At 41.1% G+C, this 18357-nt stretch overlaps 1 protein-coding gene across 1 annotated transcript in view; it reads right to left on the bottom strand.

The window, feature by feature from the left end:
- The window catches only part of rims3 (regulating synaptic membrane exocytosis 3), a 46755-nt gene extending 29691 nt beyond the window's left edge, over positions 1-17064 (bottom strand). The window contains exons 1-2 of the mRNA XM_034236671.1: positions 16866-17064; positions 4707-5035 (exon numbers count right to left, since the gene is read on the bottom strand). Of these exons, the coding sequence (XP_034092562.1) occupies positions 4707-4980 (274 nt within the window). The 5' untranslated portion in view covers positions 4981-5035; positions 16866-17064. The remainder of the gene's footprint in view (positions 1-4706; positions 5036-16865) is intronic.
- Positions 17065-18357: the final 1293 nt, after the last annotated feature.

Here is an 18357-nt window from a genome sequence, read left to right as displayed (position 1 = left end):
CGATGTTTCGGGAGGAGAGACCTAGTGTGCTGCTGATAGGATATGGGGAGATGAACACAGCACTCGTTATCAACAAAAAAAGAAATAATATAATTCAATTGAAATGAGAAACATTCCCTGTCCCTTTTGGCCCTGCCTCTCAGCCGTTAACAAGCCTTGAGTTCAACCTGTTTTTCCCATATCCCACCAGGAGTCACTGGCTTTGTGTTTCAAAGCAAGAAACACTTCAGCTGCAGCTCTGCAATTATCATCACAGGAGACTCATAGTAGGACATAGTGCCACTATCATTGCTATTCAGCTACCATTCAAACAAGCTGCCACTGATACAAACCCACTTCAGAGTGCAACACAATGGTGCTTCAGGTTTTAAAAAAGACTCATTACCAAATGCCACAGAAGGTGAAGCCAGTGAGAGCTTGTTTAATTAGATATTACAGGTATAAAGGCAGTGCATCAACTACCCTTTGGAGTATATTAGGCTAATATTATTGTGCTTAAACTGAACCGATTATCACTGTCCTGTTAGACCAGAGTTGGAACATTTTGAAAGCCAACCGAGTAGAACGATTAACTTCTTAACATTCAATCTTCATTTAGAAATTAATTTGATTTGCAGTTTTAAATCACAAATTGAAAATGGCTTCAATTTGGGTTAGAGGTTTCGAAGAAAACATAGGCCAAGGAGGGAAGAGAAAGAGAAACAAGGGAGGTAACTGAATGCTGAGAATCAGAAGAATGGAAGCTGGAGGCATGAAGAGGAATTAAATGGGGAAAGGTACAAAAGGAATGAGAAGTCACACTGACCTAGGTCAAAAGGTCTAAATGTGGGAAATCCGATAAAAATTGGATTTGAATGGTTCTCAAAAGTCATGTGGAGAATCCAGGAAACAACACTTTTGCTGGCAGTGAGACCAGACCCGGCGTCATGGGCGGGCCCCATGGGGCCGGGCCCGCCCATCCAGGATTTGGGCCCGCTGTTTTAATCAGAGCTGAATACAACATTTTAATTGTTTTATTATTATGTTTATTGTTGTTATTTGTAGGGCTTTGTCCTAATATTTATTTTTGTTTTAAATTATGTTGAAAGATTAGTTTAATATCATTTTTATTTTGCTATGAAATTCTGAATGAAAGGCTGCGCGCGAGACTGGGTTGAGTCGAGGGGTTTTTGACAGCAGCCTGTCAATTTACTCTTGCTAGGTTAGTTTGGCTATTATCATTTATATTGATCTGAAACAATGGATATCAGGAAGTGGTTCATGAAAGGAATATGGCAACTCAGCGCCAGATGCAGGCACATTAGAAGACATCAGTTACGTTACCAACGAGCTAGCAAGCCAGCCAGGGACAAGGGAGGCTGGCAATCAATTATATTTTGAAGAGAAATTGACTCAAGCCGGCTCTCTCACAAACTGCTGCTCTGTGCGCAAGCAGACCGCTGTACACGCTCAATCTCTCTCTCTCTCCCTTTCTCTCCATCGCTCAACCTCACCCCACCTCTCCACCCTGTGTGCGCTCCTCAAGTTTGCCTGCGTGCTTGCCCAAGTTGGCACAGCATTACAAATGTGCCACTAAACCAACCAATGGATGTAGCCTATATCTATCTACCCTGTCCTGCTGTCTGAGAAATCCGCGGAGCTGCAGCTGAGAAAAATAAGGCTCTGTGTGTGTGTTGGTGTGAGTGTGAGTGTGAGTGTGAGTGTGTGTGTGTGTGTGTGTGTGTGTGTGTGTGTGTGTGTGTGTGTGTGTGTGTGTAAGGCATGTGTTGGTTATGGTTAGGATAAGTCTCCAGGAAATGCATGTAAGTCAATGTAATGTCCCTGAAGTGATGTATACATGGTGTGTGTGTGTATGTGTATGTGTATGTGTATGTGTGTGTGTGTGTGTGTGTGTGTGTGTGTGTGTGTGTGTGTGTGTGTGTGTGTGTTGTGTGTGTGTGTGTGTGTGTGTGTGTGTGTGTGTGTGTGTGTTGTGTGTTGTGTGTGTGTGTGTGTGTGTGTGTGTGTGTGTGTGTGTGTGTGTGTGTGTGTGTGTGTGTGTGTGGTTGTGTGTGTAAGACCCCCCGTTGACAATTCAGATTTCCCGGGAAATGTAAGTTTCCGGATGGGCCCGCCCTGGTAAATCAAATGCCCGCCCAGAGCCGTATGTCTGCCGCCGGGTCTGAGTGAGACTAAGGGCGCATTCACACCAGCCCTAGTCCGGTTGAATCGAACCCTGGTGCGTTTAGCCGCTTGGTGCGGTTCGTTTGGGTCGGTGTGAACGCAGTCCAAGACCTCTGAAGTGAACTAAACAACCGGACTCTGGTCCGCTAAAATAGGTGGTCTCGGAACGCTTGCTAGTGAACTCTGGAGCGGTTAATCGCTGGTGTGAACGCAGTCCGCACCAAAACATAGGAAGCGTAGTATTTACGAGTCACAAGAACGCGGGTGTCTTCATTTCTTTAGCGAAAGAGTGAAGCAGAATGAAGTGTTGAACAGTGTCGTGTAAAGTAAAAACAACTATCTAAATAAAAACTATACATAAAAGTCAGAGCCACCTGCCGTCGGTGAAACGCCCCTCCTTACTGCAGAACGTCTCTCATTAATATATGTGTTATAATGTTTTTTATCGCACGTTATCTGATTATAATCATACACCGTCCACTAGAGTCCATTGATATGCTCTCCAGATTAACAGCAGCATGAAAATAACCTGCCGATGCTCCATGGCGGAGGCTCCGGTAGAAATTGCCGGGATTTGCGTTTTTACCCCCTTAATGTCTGACCAATGGTTGACCAGCATTTCCGAGCACATGACTTGTGTTTAAAGTTTATAGTCCGTTTTGCCCGTGTGATCGCAAACCGAACCTTCTGAAAAATGAAACAATGTAACAAACTGTGGTCTGGTGCTCACCAGATAAGTGGACTAGTAGGTGTGAATGCACCCTAAAGTACAACTGGATTATGTTGTGCAACCCTGTTTTGCATAATGATAACAAATGATAATTGAATACTTAAATGAATTGACTTATGGAGGTTGTCCCAATATTAGAAAAGTACATTGAAAACATTTGAAAAGTAAGTAACAACTTCTACTACCAAGAGACATTGGAAGTGGAAGTAATTAAAACTCAGATATTATTTAATTTAAACAAAAGAGAACCAAATGGGGAGTCAACAACTTTTTTACAGCACACTTTCCCAGAATGCCCTTATGCATCTCGTTAAATAGACCTTGAGAATTAAATTAGAACATCTTATTTAAAGGGATAGTGGAAATCCGCGAATTTTGGGTTTAACTTATGTATTTTTATTAAAAAGAAGCATAATAAACAATTTTTTTTAATTTCATGCGCCTAGTTTCATTTTATTTTCAATTTTACTGCGCCCTCTCAATGAAACGAAATACTTCGGGAATCGTCGGGAATCTTCGGGTGATGACGAGAGCTCAGGAAGACGGGCACAAACAATGGCGGACATTCAATAGCACTTGCATGTGAATAGCCGACCTTTATTATGGTGAATAGATGTGTTTTGTATGGCTGTAGTGCGACAGAAAAATTCTACGTGACACAACGACATTGGATTAACCTTGAGATGCGTTTTTATTCCGTTGAACACAACTTTTGATCACAAATCAAAAAAGGTAAGACGTAATTATTGTAATATTTTTGGAACCGGATGTTGTTTACTTTCTCTTTTCTGGCTGATACCTCCAGGAATTCGAGGTCTTACAGTGATGACATTACATCTGTGGAGTCTCAGCTTTAAATCGTATATCTTGTTTGTGCAGTTAAGATAGTAATAAGGGCATTTCTACCGTGTGTTGTGTGTAAAAAAGCGTTAGCATTAGTTAGCATTGTTTCGCTCAATGCTAATTCAAAGGCTTGGTATTACTCTTGTGTTTTTTCTAGCTAACAATTGTTCTTATTGTCAGTTAGCGGAGTTTCTTACCTTTAAAAGGGTATGAAACATTAATAGTTTCATAAATGTTAAGAAGCCCTGAGACATGTGAGAGAAAAAAAACTGTGGGAGGGGTCCACTGGGGGGACCTTCGGGCTTAACTGGTTAACAATGATTAATATTTGTAAAGGCTACAGGTGATCTTAAGATGCGTGAGCTATGCTTAGGGACCTACCAGTCAAGATTATTTGTGCGTAGGGGTGCATCATCTGGCGCCTGGTCCTGGTCATCCTCGCCATTGCCCATGCCGTGAACCATCACCTCGGGCTCGGGCTCGAACAAATAAGGACGTAATGGTCCATCGTCTGGCTCAATATTGTCACCATCGTCGCTTACTGAACCGGATTCAAATTCAGTTCCTAAAACGACATTTTCGTAGGAAAGCCGAGAGGATGTTTCTGACTCGCTATCATCACTGGATACCTCGTACAATCCTTCTTCTTTGTCTGGTATATTTGCCCTTCCACGTTCATTCTGCATAGACGCCATGGTTTGTTATCGTATCGTCTTCCTAAGTTTTCGTCACTTCCGGTTTGGCTGAGTCGAACATTTCGTTTCTAAAAAACTTCGGGGAAGCTGCAATAAAGTGCTTCTAACATGCGTAAGGCAATTATTATATTTTTTTAATCAGGTGTGATTGTTTTGGTACGTAATTATGCTTGTATATAAGTTAAAACGAAACTATTTGAGGTTCCATTTCCACTATCCCTTTAAGTATACTTAATCTAAAAAGTTCCCATCCAACACACTGACTGTAAACTGACCTTGCTGGTTGAGCTGCAGTGTGCTCTTGCTCCACTGCGACAACCCCACAATGGCCACCATCTTGGCGCCGAGGCTGGAGCGCCGCTTCTTGTTTCCAGCAATTGAAGTGGAGTCCGCCCCCCCGCCGCCGGGACTCTTCTCCACGTTGTATATCGTCCCCGAGATGCTGGAGGAGCGCACCACGTTACGAGCCGCCGCGCTCAGACCGCTGAGGCCGCTGAGACCGTTCATCCCACCCGGGCTGGGCACCTCCACAGAGCTGCTGAGCATCATGGTCCTGCTGGAGGGCCGAGAGGCTGGGGGGGAAGGATGTAGAGTTGGAGCGGGGCTGAAGAAGGAGAGAGGATGAAAAAATACGTTTAAGGTGAGGGTTGAAGGAGAGAAGAGAGCAGCTCAACTCAAAGGACATCTTGATAAACATGCTAAGAAATAACAATGGGAATCCATGAGAGCGATCTGGTTGAAAAGAAACGTGAAGTACTTCTTAAACTGCTGTGGCTATGTACACTTTTTAGGATAATGTTGCTACTCTCCAATTGTTTTTATTTCATTTCATTTCATGTATCATGACATGTTGATGTGATGAAATACAGGATAATCACTCGTCTTACAGCTGCAGTGACTCCCCGAGGCTGGGGAAGGACACATAGTTTACATTTCAACCACAGTTCGGTATCCACTTATTGCACAGACAGCATAAATGACATCCTATACCATAACATCAGAAGTGAAAACTCTAAACAGTCTTAGTTTGTAAACATAGAAAACAAAGAACCCAAAAGCTCAGCCAGTGAGGACAGTGCAGATGGCAGCGGACTGTTCCAGTGAGTTAAGAAACACACACTAACACAAATGTCAGGGCTGACCTGCTGTTGAGAGGTGACCTTGTCAGCTGGTATTTTTCTTGTGTGGGTTTTTTATATCTTGTTCTGTGTCTGACCTTATAAAGTGACGCACGATAAACTTTACAGCTATGACAACAGAGTCATCACTGGTTGGCTGAATCCATGGAGAATATCAATGTGTGTGTGTGTCATCTTCCTTATTCTAACTGACGCACACAGAGTCTCACAACAGGCGTTATTCTCACAGCAGGTATTTTTACATGTCACAGGTTACGTATAACTCGGTGATGGCTTCATTGAACTCAGTAGTAATGGACTGACAGTGCGATAGTTTGAACAAAACCAGGACCCTGAAACTCAAGAACCAAAAATAATTGTATTATTTGCACCGGTGCTTCTCCTAATGTGACATGTCAAGATGTCTTTTGTGAAAAGAAGGACTTTCGACACCTCTATCACGCGATATCTCTCTCCTTCACCCTTTTCCTTCTCTCCCCTTTACAAAGTGATTATACTGAGGCAGTTAAATATGTAGATTATGCTGGCTCTTTTAACATTTCTCCATTTTTTTCTTTGTGTAAAGAGAAATTACAGCAATGCAGTATTTTGTGCGTTGAGTGTCTCGCACAGTTCAGCTGATTCTAAGATTCACCTCACGTTATATGCATGATCATTTAACAACAATAGGAACCTAAAGACACGCTATCAGCTCTGTGAGGCCACAGCAGTGCCTAGAGCTGCTAAATGCTAATATCAGCATGCTAACGACAATGCTTACGTTTAGCAGGTATATTGTTGAACAAGTTGTGCTTTCTATTAAAGTGTGCAAGCATGCTAACATTTGCTAATCAACATTAGATGATACCGCTGAGGCCGATGGGATGTATTCAGTTTTGCATGAGATAGTTGGTCATAAACTGAAGTATTGAAAAAACTAAAATGTGGACTTGATGATGGTTCCACAAGAAAGAGATGCGATCAACAAAGTCATCACAATTCATCCCTACTTTAAAATGATTAAACTTCATGGCAATCTATCTGGTAGTTGCTAAGAATTTTTAAACTGTATATGTTAACCTTATGTTGGTAGAATAGGAATTAAGATTACTAACATATGTAGCATTCATCATGTGGGTACTATGAATGTCTGTAAATGTCATAGCAGTCCAACAATGCCATCTTCCGAGACTGCTTCTAGATATGTAGCTCAGCGTAAGTTCAATCAGGAAGACAATATCATCGGGTGTCACACGTTATCTCAATAAGTGATCAGGGGCGTCACGCCCCGGCTAGCCAATCATCGCACCTGCTAACCCCTTTAAATCTGCTCTCCCCTCCCTGTCAGTTGTCATTTCAGGTGTCAACGCACAACCCTCCTCCTCCCCTTCGCCTCCTGTCTCCTAATACAGGGCCAAGCTGAAACCTTCTCCCTTCAGATCGGACCGAACTACTATCACCACTACCAGTGTCTAGACCCCGGGGGGGGTTCATCAGAGCGGTTCTTTCCCTCCTGAATGATCATCCTGCAAACCCGGGGCCTAATCGCCAAAACATCATTACAGTTACTTGTTGTAATACGTCAATCACTATTCCCGCATATCATGTGTCCCGATAATAAACATGTACTCATACATCACGTCTCTCCTGATTGAACTAACGTGACTTCAAAACATAATCTTTACATAATCCGCAACGAATCGCAGGAAATGGAGCACACATTCTTTATGCTACTGAAACACTCACTCCCATGACTGGAAGTCATTAATAATACAAATACAGTACAGGGAAGTTGCACTTAATGCGTCGTTCCAAATGAGGCTGTAAGTGCCCTGTGCTTCAGATGTCTCTTTAAATCACCATCGGTCCCTGCTTGTCACACCAATACAGACATAATGCTTACAGCCCAAAACATGTTGCTGACTGGCACCTTTCGTCAGGATTCATTTAGCAAAACCACAATAACAGCAGTGGCTGCTCTTGAGGAACGGTTGACTTATGAAGCAAAGGGCAGATTTTGGCATTTTGGAAAGAAACGTATACTAAAAGCCAAGTGGAAGAATGCATGCTTAGTACAAAGCTACTGCAGTGGCATTTGCTTGGTGTGCAAAAGGGTACTGAGGGGAGAGAGAGAGGGAGAGAGAGGAGGCAGGGGTTTAAAATCGGAAATTCAGATGAGCCCGTATGCCCGTTTTTTATTCTCCTCTCTTTCCTGCACACCCAATCTTTCCTATTGCGGCCCATGCGCACTTCTGTCCCGCTCTCTGGGGGGCGTCTGTACTTTGAACACACATCGTGCAAAGCAGGATAAAATGAGGGTAGGGGAGGGAACGAGAAGGCTGCAAGAGAAAGGAAGACAAACAGAATAATTCTGCTTTTAGAGAGCCATGAGGACAGGGTTGAACAAGAGAGGGAGGCGAAGGACAGGGAGAGAGAGGGGAGGATGCTTCATAATGAATGGACACACAGAAAAATCCTGCAGGAAGCCGGGGCCAGATCTGTGAGGAAGGATGGAGTGAAAATGAGAGAAGAAGAAGAGTATGACATTGATTGTGACAATAATGGAGACATGCATTCACCCTCCTCCCCTCTGAATGATGAGATCCTCAGAGTGTGTGTGTGTGTGTGTGTCTGTGTCTGTGTCTGTGTCTGTGTGTGTGTGTGTGTGTGTGTGTGTGTGTGTGTGTGTGTGTCTTTGGCTGAAGACGTGTAAAAGTGAAACCGGGTGAACTCAAGTGTACAGCGTATACGCTTTGCCCACAGGACAACAACACGCTTATTAGCCTACGCACGCTATACCATGAAGCTAGAGACTGTGGACACACACAAAATGCCACAGAAGAAAATGAAATATTTTATTAAAGTAGAGAATGGAGTACCCATGAACATAATAACTTAAATTAGAGGAAAATTAGTATTACATTTGTGGTAATGATGGATATGAATAATCTTGGAATTCAAACTAAATTCCCAAACTAACAACTGCACTGCGATTCTCAATCTTTGGAGATGCCACCATGTACCTGTCCCCACATTGTGTTCTGTTGGACCTAAAGGAACATCCCGCAGCCAATCAATCTTCATCTCTGTGCACGACAGCTCCCCTGCCGTGTGTCTCTGCTCCCTAACTCCTCATCTCAGAGCTCATTTATTTCTCCTCCCGTCAGCAGTCGGCCCCCCCGACACACCCAGCACCGCTCAACATCACTGGTGTCCACCCAACTCTGACCCATGCTGAGTAAGATCTGGCCTCTTAAAGCTCTCCTATTATTAGGCATATATTATGGGTCTCAGATATATCAAAAGATAGAGATAAATGCTGCCGTGATTAAACGCCATATCATGTTCCAAACCACATCAAGGATTATCTCTGAAACAGTATGGAGCTCAAAGGCTTTTTCTCTTGCGGGTTATACCACAAGGTGAGTTCCTTTTTATATTTCCTGCTTTTTTACACATACTCTCTCCAGTACAGGTTAGCTCTGAGTGTTAGCGATGCTAATGTAAACACCGACCATATTACGTCCAAAACAGTCGGGCATTGTTTCTGATAGCAACTTTCTGATTGGGCCGTGGGTCCACATTTCTGATATGACATCATATCGGATGTAAATCTGGATCAGCTCCGTTGTTCCCCCGTTTTTAGAGATTTGGGTACGGAGGAAAAGAGAGAGGGTTTTATTTTCTGACGCTGCGTGAGTTCCCCCACACACCGGGGACACATGCTTATGTATAAAAGACATCAAAAAGTGCATTTTGCATGATATGAGACCTTTAATATGAATGAATGTTTACATAGGAGCCTTGCATTAGCTGCAACCAAGTCTTTAAAGACGGACATGCCATACTTTCAAGTAACTTTTGATAAGAAATGTACGCAACAGATAACTGCTGGTAGATCGATATTTCACAGATTAAATTGGGAAGGGAAAGCCCCAGTGCATTTCATATAAATGAAAAAATGCCCTCAATGGTTGGATCCTTTCCAAAGTTTAATGTAACACCAACTCTAGCAGAACACTCTGCTGGCAAGCTACAGCGTAGAAGATCACACATCTTGGACTTCAGCCAATAATTACCGCCCGCAGAGAATCAAACAGTAAAAATGTGACCTATCCTTTCAGTTTCTCCATAAACACAAAGGCCGCAACCCTGTAATTAGATATGGCGGCGCGATCCATTAATGGTCTCTTTAGAGTTGCCCTGTATGCAGCCACACTGTTACTGCTGCTTAGTTAATTAACCTACAATTTAGCTGCAAAGTAGATGGTAACGATATACTGTAAGAGTGGGCCAAGGCGAGTAAATCTTATATATCAACATCAATTTGAAACACTCAACAGATACATCTCCTTTGGTGTTATTAGTTTTACTTTGTGTGTTTGCTGTGGGATGATTGTGTTTTGCTGCCAAGACGGTAAAGAGTGAACTGGGCAATTAATCTGGGTAATTAAAGCTAAATCAACATAAGAAAATCAAAGTATCCATCAGCAAAACACTGGTCATTTGTTACAATTTTGACATTTGACGATTGAACATTTTCAGCATCTTATTATACTGGATTACATCTGTCTAGTCTTATTTAGTTGCCATGTTATTTCTGACTTTCAACCAATGAAAAGATCCAGTATGTAACTCTTAATTTAATATGAGCTGTCCTTTTTCAACCCTATTCATATTTTTTGTTGAAATAAGGACCTTATATTTGCCGGCCAAGTTGGCTTCCTATATTTCTCCCAGGTAATTGGTATAAAAATCTGAGCTATGTAATACAATAGATTAAATACTGTTCCAATTTAGAAGAATGACTATGTAAAAACTCAAATCTCAGCTTTCTCTGTGCAGAAGAAAGGCTGTGAGAACATGGCCAATTAACACATATAATTGGTTATGGGAATTGTACTTCTATGTTTCTGCAAAATTCATTTAACAGATCTTCTTTAACTTTTGATATCCGTCACGTCGTGTACATGCACCTCACATCGAGTGCAATAGTCAAATATATCTTAAAATAAGAATAAAGTTATGATTAACAAGCACCCCGGCAGTGCACAAGAACAGGCAGTAAGTGTAATGCACTTCCTGTGTGTGTGTGTGTGTGTGTGTGTGTGTGTGTGTGTGTGTGTGTGTGTGTGTGTGTGTGTGTGTGTGTGTGTGTGTGTGTGTGTGTGTGTGTGTGTGTGTGTATGTGTGTGTGTGTGTGTGTGTGTGTGTAACCCCACACCCGCTGCCATTGAGTTGTGTTTGGGGCTGATGGATCTGTCTGATCAGAAGGTGTCTCTTAAGGCGAGAAAACAGAACACACGCCATATGGCTAATGAGCACACACACACACACACACACACGCCAGAATGCAACGGAAGAAAAAAGCGGAAATATTTTAATGACAGGGCTGTTAACACCCAGGTCTCGGATTGGAAAAGGCATCCAAGTGTTCTGTAACACTCTGCTCTGACACATATTGATTTTGTATATTATTGGCTGAGCGAGTGCAGTGGATCAGGAAAGAACTGACCAGACACATCGCTATAACATATTCACAAATGTCCCATTCCACACTTAGCTGAGCAATAGTACGCATGGTGCACACACACTCTGGATGATAAGAGCCGTGAAATGAAGAGAAAAGGAACTCATAAGCAGCGTTGCCTCTCCCATTGACCCAATCAAATGTTTTATCCAATAAAGTCTTTAATGAGGTGAGTCATTGAGTCTCTCTCTCTACATCACCTTGTGACAGCAGACATACATTCGATCCGTCACACCATGTTTTCACACAAATTGCTTGGATCATGGTGAATCAGCCGAATTATAGCTGCAATTGAACGGTCAGATGAGTGTGTCTGGGGGGGATTAAAATGCAAGGCTGATGTTGATATGCTTAATTCAATCTTGCAGCACACATTGATTGCAGTAAACAAGCAGATAGATAAGCTGTAATGTCTTCTTATCTGAAGGTAAATAACAGTTAACCATTTGTCATTCAAACAAAATGGATAACAGATTTTTAAGAACATGTGACACAATAACTACTATTGGTTTACTTGCATAATTCAGCAATGATTAAAATACAAAGCACAGCTGACATTTTAATTGTGTCATTTATTTGGTGTTATCCTATTCAATTATTTATTTATTTACAAGTAGATCAACATATTTTTCATTAAAAAAAGTAGGTAGTTTAATGTATACATAAAACTCACTTTTGTTAGCATACATTAGACATGTGCAGTTTCCAAACTATTATGCTAATATAAACACATGTGTGGTGGTTAACATGCTAACATATGGTAATTAAAACAATCATGTGTTTAGAAACTGAATATGTAATACTGTTACACTCACTTAAGTGACTTCAGAGATCTGGGAAGCCAACAACAACAACTACCACAAAATCTTTTGGCACTCAGCCACATCGATAAATCACTACACTGTGGAGTATCATTTTAAAGTTCAATCACTCAACCCAGGACCTCCTCGCCTCGCCACACTAATCCCTCCAAAGCTGAGCCAGCAATACAATGTTTTTGCCAGCAACCTTTAAGAGAAGTGTGACCTCTCATATCACCCTCCAGCGGCTCACGGTGTTTCTCTCTATGCACCACTGTAGGGAATCTGTGTGAAAATTAGAAACACTATTTCATCTTTGTCTCCAAAACGGTGATAAAGTTTCAAGTTTCAAGGCTTTTATTGTCATGTGTGTACATAGCTACAGTGTAGTTATGACAATGAAAATCTTAGGTCACAGGCTCCTCTAACAGCGCAACACAATAAAACAAGTAAATAAAATACAAATTGAATATAATAGAAACAGAATATGATAGAAAGTGTGCAGAATAGACTATACACAGTAACTGGAATATTGATATATGTGAGTTGCAAACAGATGAATGTTATGTATGTTCTTTCAAAAGTTCAGGTGTTCAACAGTCTTATGGCCTGTGGGATGAAAATGTCCCTTAGTCTTAGTCTGGTGGTTTTAGAATGAAACAAACTCATATATGTTTCTAATATATCTCTTTTAAAGTCCATATCCTAGCCATGTCCCTTGCTGCACTCCAAAAGGTGGTCATTTAATCTCTCCTGGCTCTCATCTCTTCCTGCCACCCGTCCGGCACTGAAGCATTCCCTTTGTGCGCTCTGCTCCTTTTCATCAAAGGGGAAAGTTACTCCGTCAGCAGCAAGGGGGATGGAGAGCTAGCAGAAAATAGCAAAATAAAAAGCCAGAGTGGCTGGACTGGAAGGAAAGTGGGTTAAGGGGGTCGTGATGGATGAGATTGGGAGCTTTCCTGACTCATGGCCTGCTTGCTCTGGTGACTAATGTGGCCAGTGACATCTCTCTCACTGCCCCTCAACCACCCTGCTCCATCTCTCCGTCCCACCTGGGAGGCTTGTAGACGACCGGGAGCGGGAAATGTACATAATCTAACCCCACTCCCCAAACCATGGCTTAGAGAGCATGTGCTGAGGTCAAACAAGCCTGTAGGGAGCCAGCAGGGGTCAACCAAAGAACGCTCTGAAGCACGTCACTGCACGTATAGATCCTAATGGAGGACGAGATAAGAGCTGTACATTTATCTCTCCCCTCGCTTGTGTTTTTAAAAATGATATCATAGGCTTTTAATGCATATATCTCCCATCTTTTTTTTATATATGACCTGTTTTTTGGAGTTTCTTACGGTTTCTTACGTGTTTGGTTGATCTGTAAAACTTGGTATTTTGGTACAGTAGCATATTAGCTAGTCTGTGTAATGAAGCTTTTTTTTAATTCTTTATTGTAAAATTAAAGCTGCAATGATTGGTTGTATAATCGAGTAGTTCATGGACAGAACAATAATCGCCATTTTGATAATTGATGATGCAAATATGTATAGCCTATATTTCCAGTTTTTCTCCTTTAGCTTTAGATTTTTTACTGACAAAAAATGCCTTTCGAGACACCATATTTTTTCCACTTTGAGATCTTGGATGGACATTTTTCACTTTTCTGTCCGTGGCCAAATCAAACAATAAATTGAGAAAATAATAAGCAAATAATTAGTAAAGAAAAAAATCGTTGCAGCCATATTGTACATTTTCAACGCAGATACCGCTAAATAATGAACAATTACAAAGTAAAAAGTAAGTCAAATTTCCTTCAGTAAGTCTTCACTTTAAATTCTTATTGAAGTTAAAAGTAGGGTAGGTAAGAATGGAGAAACCAGCTCGAGTGCGCTAGAATTTGAAAGTACGCAGCCGAAAAAAATCTGCCCCTTCCTTCAGACTTCCTTACAGAGCCCCTCCTCCAACACACACGCGCACATGACCAATGAGGGCACGAGATAAGTTTGTGCCCCGATGGAAGGCTGACAGGCAGGTAGGCCATCCAGTTATTTTAGCCGGGCCGGCTCAGATGATTGGTCGTGCTTTTTACAGTGCCACGGCTTCCACAGATGACTTTTTTTAATGTATTTATTGTCAAAGCATTTAATACATTCATTGCTATCGGGATGTTAAGAGCATTCCATGGAATATAACTACAAGTGTTTCTGAAGTGAATTACCTACCCCACCTAATCCAAGTCTATTTTGAGAAAAACAACGTAAACAAATTGAGAATTTACTTTAGAGATTGTGACGATTCTTGTAATTATTAACATATCATTTTTATTTTTGTAGAATTTATCTTAGGAGAAAGCAAAGCAGACTTTTGTATCAGACAAGATGTTGGTTAACAAGAGAGTAACTGGCGCATCTGATGAAGGTCACCTTTTCTGCTGCAGGAGCAACAGTATCAGGTGTTGAGGGGAATTGATTTTCTGAGGACTGCTGTTGTAAAGTCAGGAATAGCTTGGTGATTTGTACAGTGGAATTCAAGTGGATAATCTCCAGACTGTATTTATAAAGACGCACTTTAAAAACATCGGTTAAATCCGAGTGGGCAAAAATAATCTCATAAAAAACTAAAGAAGAAGATAGAGAAGAATAGTAACCAAGCATTCATTTTCTAACAATCCCCGCTTCTCTCCTTCATCATACCAGTCCAGAAGGGAATTGTGCTTGGCAGATGGTTGTCTACAAGTGTACACAGCCACATATGGTCGCAACAGCAACACACGCACATATACAAATATGCACCTAGACTCACACACACACACACACGCACACACACACGTCTAAGCGTCTTTGGGTTCGAGAAAAGCGCTATAAAAATACCATTTATTATTATTATTATTATTACACACACAAGCCTGCTTATTACTATGGCTGTCAGCCCCTCACCTTAGTTGTTTTCATTGTATTATCATTTCAAAGAAGAGCAGGGCCAGCAGCTGCCAGCTACAGATCTTAAGTATGATCAGAGCGGTGTGAGTGTGTGTGGGTGCAGCACTGGTCTCGCCTTTGCCCTTTCCAGCTGTCAATGTGAAAAGTGTGTGGTGTGTATGCATGTGAGCAGAGACTCTTTGATGGAAGGAGATATAGTTCAGGCTGGCCCTTTGAGTGGCTTGCTTATATGGTACAATCTGACTCAAACACATACTTGTAGACACACACATATATTTCACCCTGGTGATGTATATTTCAAAAGGACAAGGTTTTGCCTGTCCTTTGAACTTGGAAGCTGCACATCTCATATCTGCATGGTAGCCCCACACCCATCTAAAAAAAGGACTAAGCTGCGACACAAAGAGCCATGTGAGCTGTGTGATGGCGCTTTTTAAATATGTCAAATGGGATTTTTTTCCCACTAGTAACAAGTGCAGACTGTGTAATATGGCCTCTGTTTTCAAATGTTTGAGTAATTCTTAAATTGAGATAAAGAAACATGGTTTTCAACAGAACGAGGTTGAGTCTCTCTCCAGCTTTCACTGTCTCCATTGATAATTCAGAGGATCAAGTTTTTCAAGAGTAAAGCACATGGATAATTATTCTCTTTCTCCTCAAGACGGGCCAAGGATGGCGCACTTCTTCAGTGCAACTTGATGGACTTACTTTATCCTTCTCACTTTGTGCCTAACAGGTGGGGGAAATGTTTTCATATAGGAATCGACCTTTTTATCTTTTTAGGTTATGGATCGCTTCACAAAGGTTATTTAACAAATAAATAAAACAACATAAGCTAGAGATTGCTACTGATGAACAGAAACACATACATTTGAAGTTGTGCAGTGTTATTTTGTGTACAGTTTTTGAGAAATAAATAAGTCAGTTGGTCTTATTTTACAAATGTTATTTATGTAAAAAGCAGCAATTGCATTTTTCAAAAAAACGTAACCTGTTATTGTTACACTTACTGAAAAATACTAACATCGCTTGTGGAAGAGTCTTTAGCATGAATAAAGTGTGACTTTACTCTGCACCCTTTGTACTGAATCAGGAATCAATGTTGCTTTGAGCATCCAGATTGAATGAAACCAAGAGATACTGAAAGATACTATGAATAACACGCCAGAAACATTAAACAGCTTCAGACTCTGAGAGAAAGACACTTGAATCTCGAGCCCCATCACATGTTTCTGCCTCCATCCACAGATGGGGAGCACAGCTTGAGATCTGGACATTGTTGTGTTTGTGATATAATCTCACACCTCAGCACGCACTTGGCCTGACCCTAGAGCTGGCAAAGTACCACTCTCGTAAAATATGCTTGCTTTTTGCCCCACACTCCCTTCCCCTTACTTTTACCATCACCTTCGCTCACATGCACAAACGCATCCAAAAAGGTGAGCTAGGTGACTTTATGCTTTTGATCCCAAACAACCATAATACAGATCACCAGCACACAGTGGCCACTGACACGCTGAACTTTGTCCCTATACCTGAATCAACAGACAAAAAATGTACTTCAGTGACTTTGTTAAAATTCCCAGTGGAGCCTATTTAAATATCTAAAAATCTTTAGGCCTTTCCTGCTTATAAAATGTAAAAATAAAAGTATTTAGGTCAGAATAAAATCCCTTACTGATAGGCTTAATCTGCATTATCTATATAATCTTGAATGACTTTATCAATCTCTTTAAACAGTTCAAAAGAGTAGGACAAATGAATGAAACTGCAACCTGTGCATTGAGTCTTCTAAAGCTAAAAAGGCGAGTGTAAAAGGAAACCAAGACTTCCCAAATGACACTTATCTTCTAATCTGTTGCCTCTACAACAGGCCTATATGTATTAGCAATACAGACAAATGCACATGACTGCACCCAGTTTGAGCCATGCTTCTCCTATCACTGACCATCTGCTATTAATTGCAATATTCAGAGTACAGTGGTGCTTTCACTGCCCTGTGAAAAAGAGCACTGCGATATGACTGCAATTAAACCTGAATCAGAGCACTTACCGCTTACAGCAAGGAGCAGCGAAGGCAAGGTGTGCGGTCGGAAGTTGTCAAATAATTGTTTGCTTTTGTCGTATCTGTAGGAAGGTCATCGTTTGGGTTGTATTTTGGCTGTGCTGGTCGGCTGTTTGCTGGACGGCTCCTCCACTCTCAGTGCGGCTGCTGCTGCTGATCACACGGTATCCAAGGCGCGGTGAGAGACGCTGTGTAGAGGGAGGAGAAGAGAGGGGAAATTGGCTCTGGTAATGGCAAACAGCGACCACATGTGGCTTGTGGAAACGTGAATACAACCTGTTTCTGTATAGAAAAAGAGAAGAGGGTTCATGTAACATGGATAAAACCAGCAGGTGGATTGCAATGAATGCCTGCGTAATCATAGCTGCAGTTACGCAACACACCAAACGGTTCATCATCATGTGTGGAAGCTTGGTTAAACACACATCTAACTGTAAATATGCAGAGGTTGAAAGTAACTACATTTACTTAGGGACTTGTACTTTACTTGTATTTCCATGTAATGCTACTTTATACTCCACTATATTTAAAAGGGAAATATTCCACTACATTTAATTAACAGCTTAAGCTACTTTTAACAAAATGCATCTCTAAAACATTAACTTTTTTTCAGAACCTTGTTTCAGTAAAATGATACTTGATGAGCGATATTATCTAGAAATGTCACATCAATATAATTTTCTGCAAAATAATTACTTTAACTTTGTATACTTTAAGTAGCCTACATCTTGCTGATAATACTTTTGTGCTTTTGCAAGGAGGACTTTTACAATGATGTAGCCTATTGGTACTTTTACTCAAGTAAAGCATCTGAATACTTCTTCCACCACTGTAAATAGGCATATGCAGAAATTCGCCCTAAAGACACAGCTGTGTAAGTCAAAAACTATGTTTAAAAATCATTGTTGACTTTTAGGGAAATATTGTATTCGCCTTTTGCCCAGAGCTAGCTAGTTCAGCTAACTTTCGCTAACGGTTAATGTGAAGCTACAGCTAGTTAGCAGAGGGCTAGCTTGTTTAAGCATACATACTGAAAGCAGAGATAAACAGCTAACCAGCCGTTGTCCACGGGTTAAAAAAATGTATACATTTATTACAGGTAAAGCTAAATTAACTTAATATGCAGCTGTAATATACACTTACAAAACGTTACTGTTTCCGGTCACTATCATTGCTCAAGCTATTTTCCACCTGCTGTGCACCAAAAAGCAGACAGATACAGTTGGCAACATATAGCTAAAATAGAGTTACTTACATTTGCCATGTTGCCAGTAACATGACATCAAATTAATGACAATTCCTTGTTCTGTCAATTTTGTGTTCACAACTTGTTTCCCCTGCAAAAAATATTCAGGTTTACCAATTAATTTAACATGCTTTTTCTTTCATCCAATACCTGAAGGACTATTTCTGTATACATAGTTGTTTGAGAGATTGAGAATCTGATACCATCGATTTCACGGATTCAATTAGGATTAAT

Source organism: Gymnodraco acuticeps, unplaced genomic scaffold, assembly GCF_902827175.1.
Source record: "Gymnodraco acuticeps unplaced genomic scaffold, fGymAcu1.1, whole genome shotgun sequence".
NCBI lineage: Eukaryota > Metazoa > Chordata > Actinopteri > Perciformes > Bathydraconidae > Gymnodraco > Gymnodraco acuticeps.
Note: the sequence above shows the minus strand (reverse complement) of the source record. Positions and strands in the feature narration are given on the sequence as shown.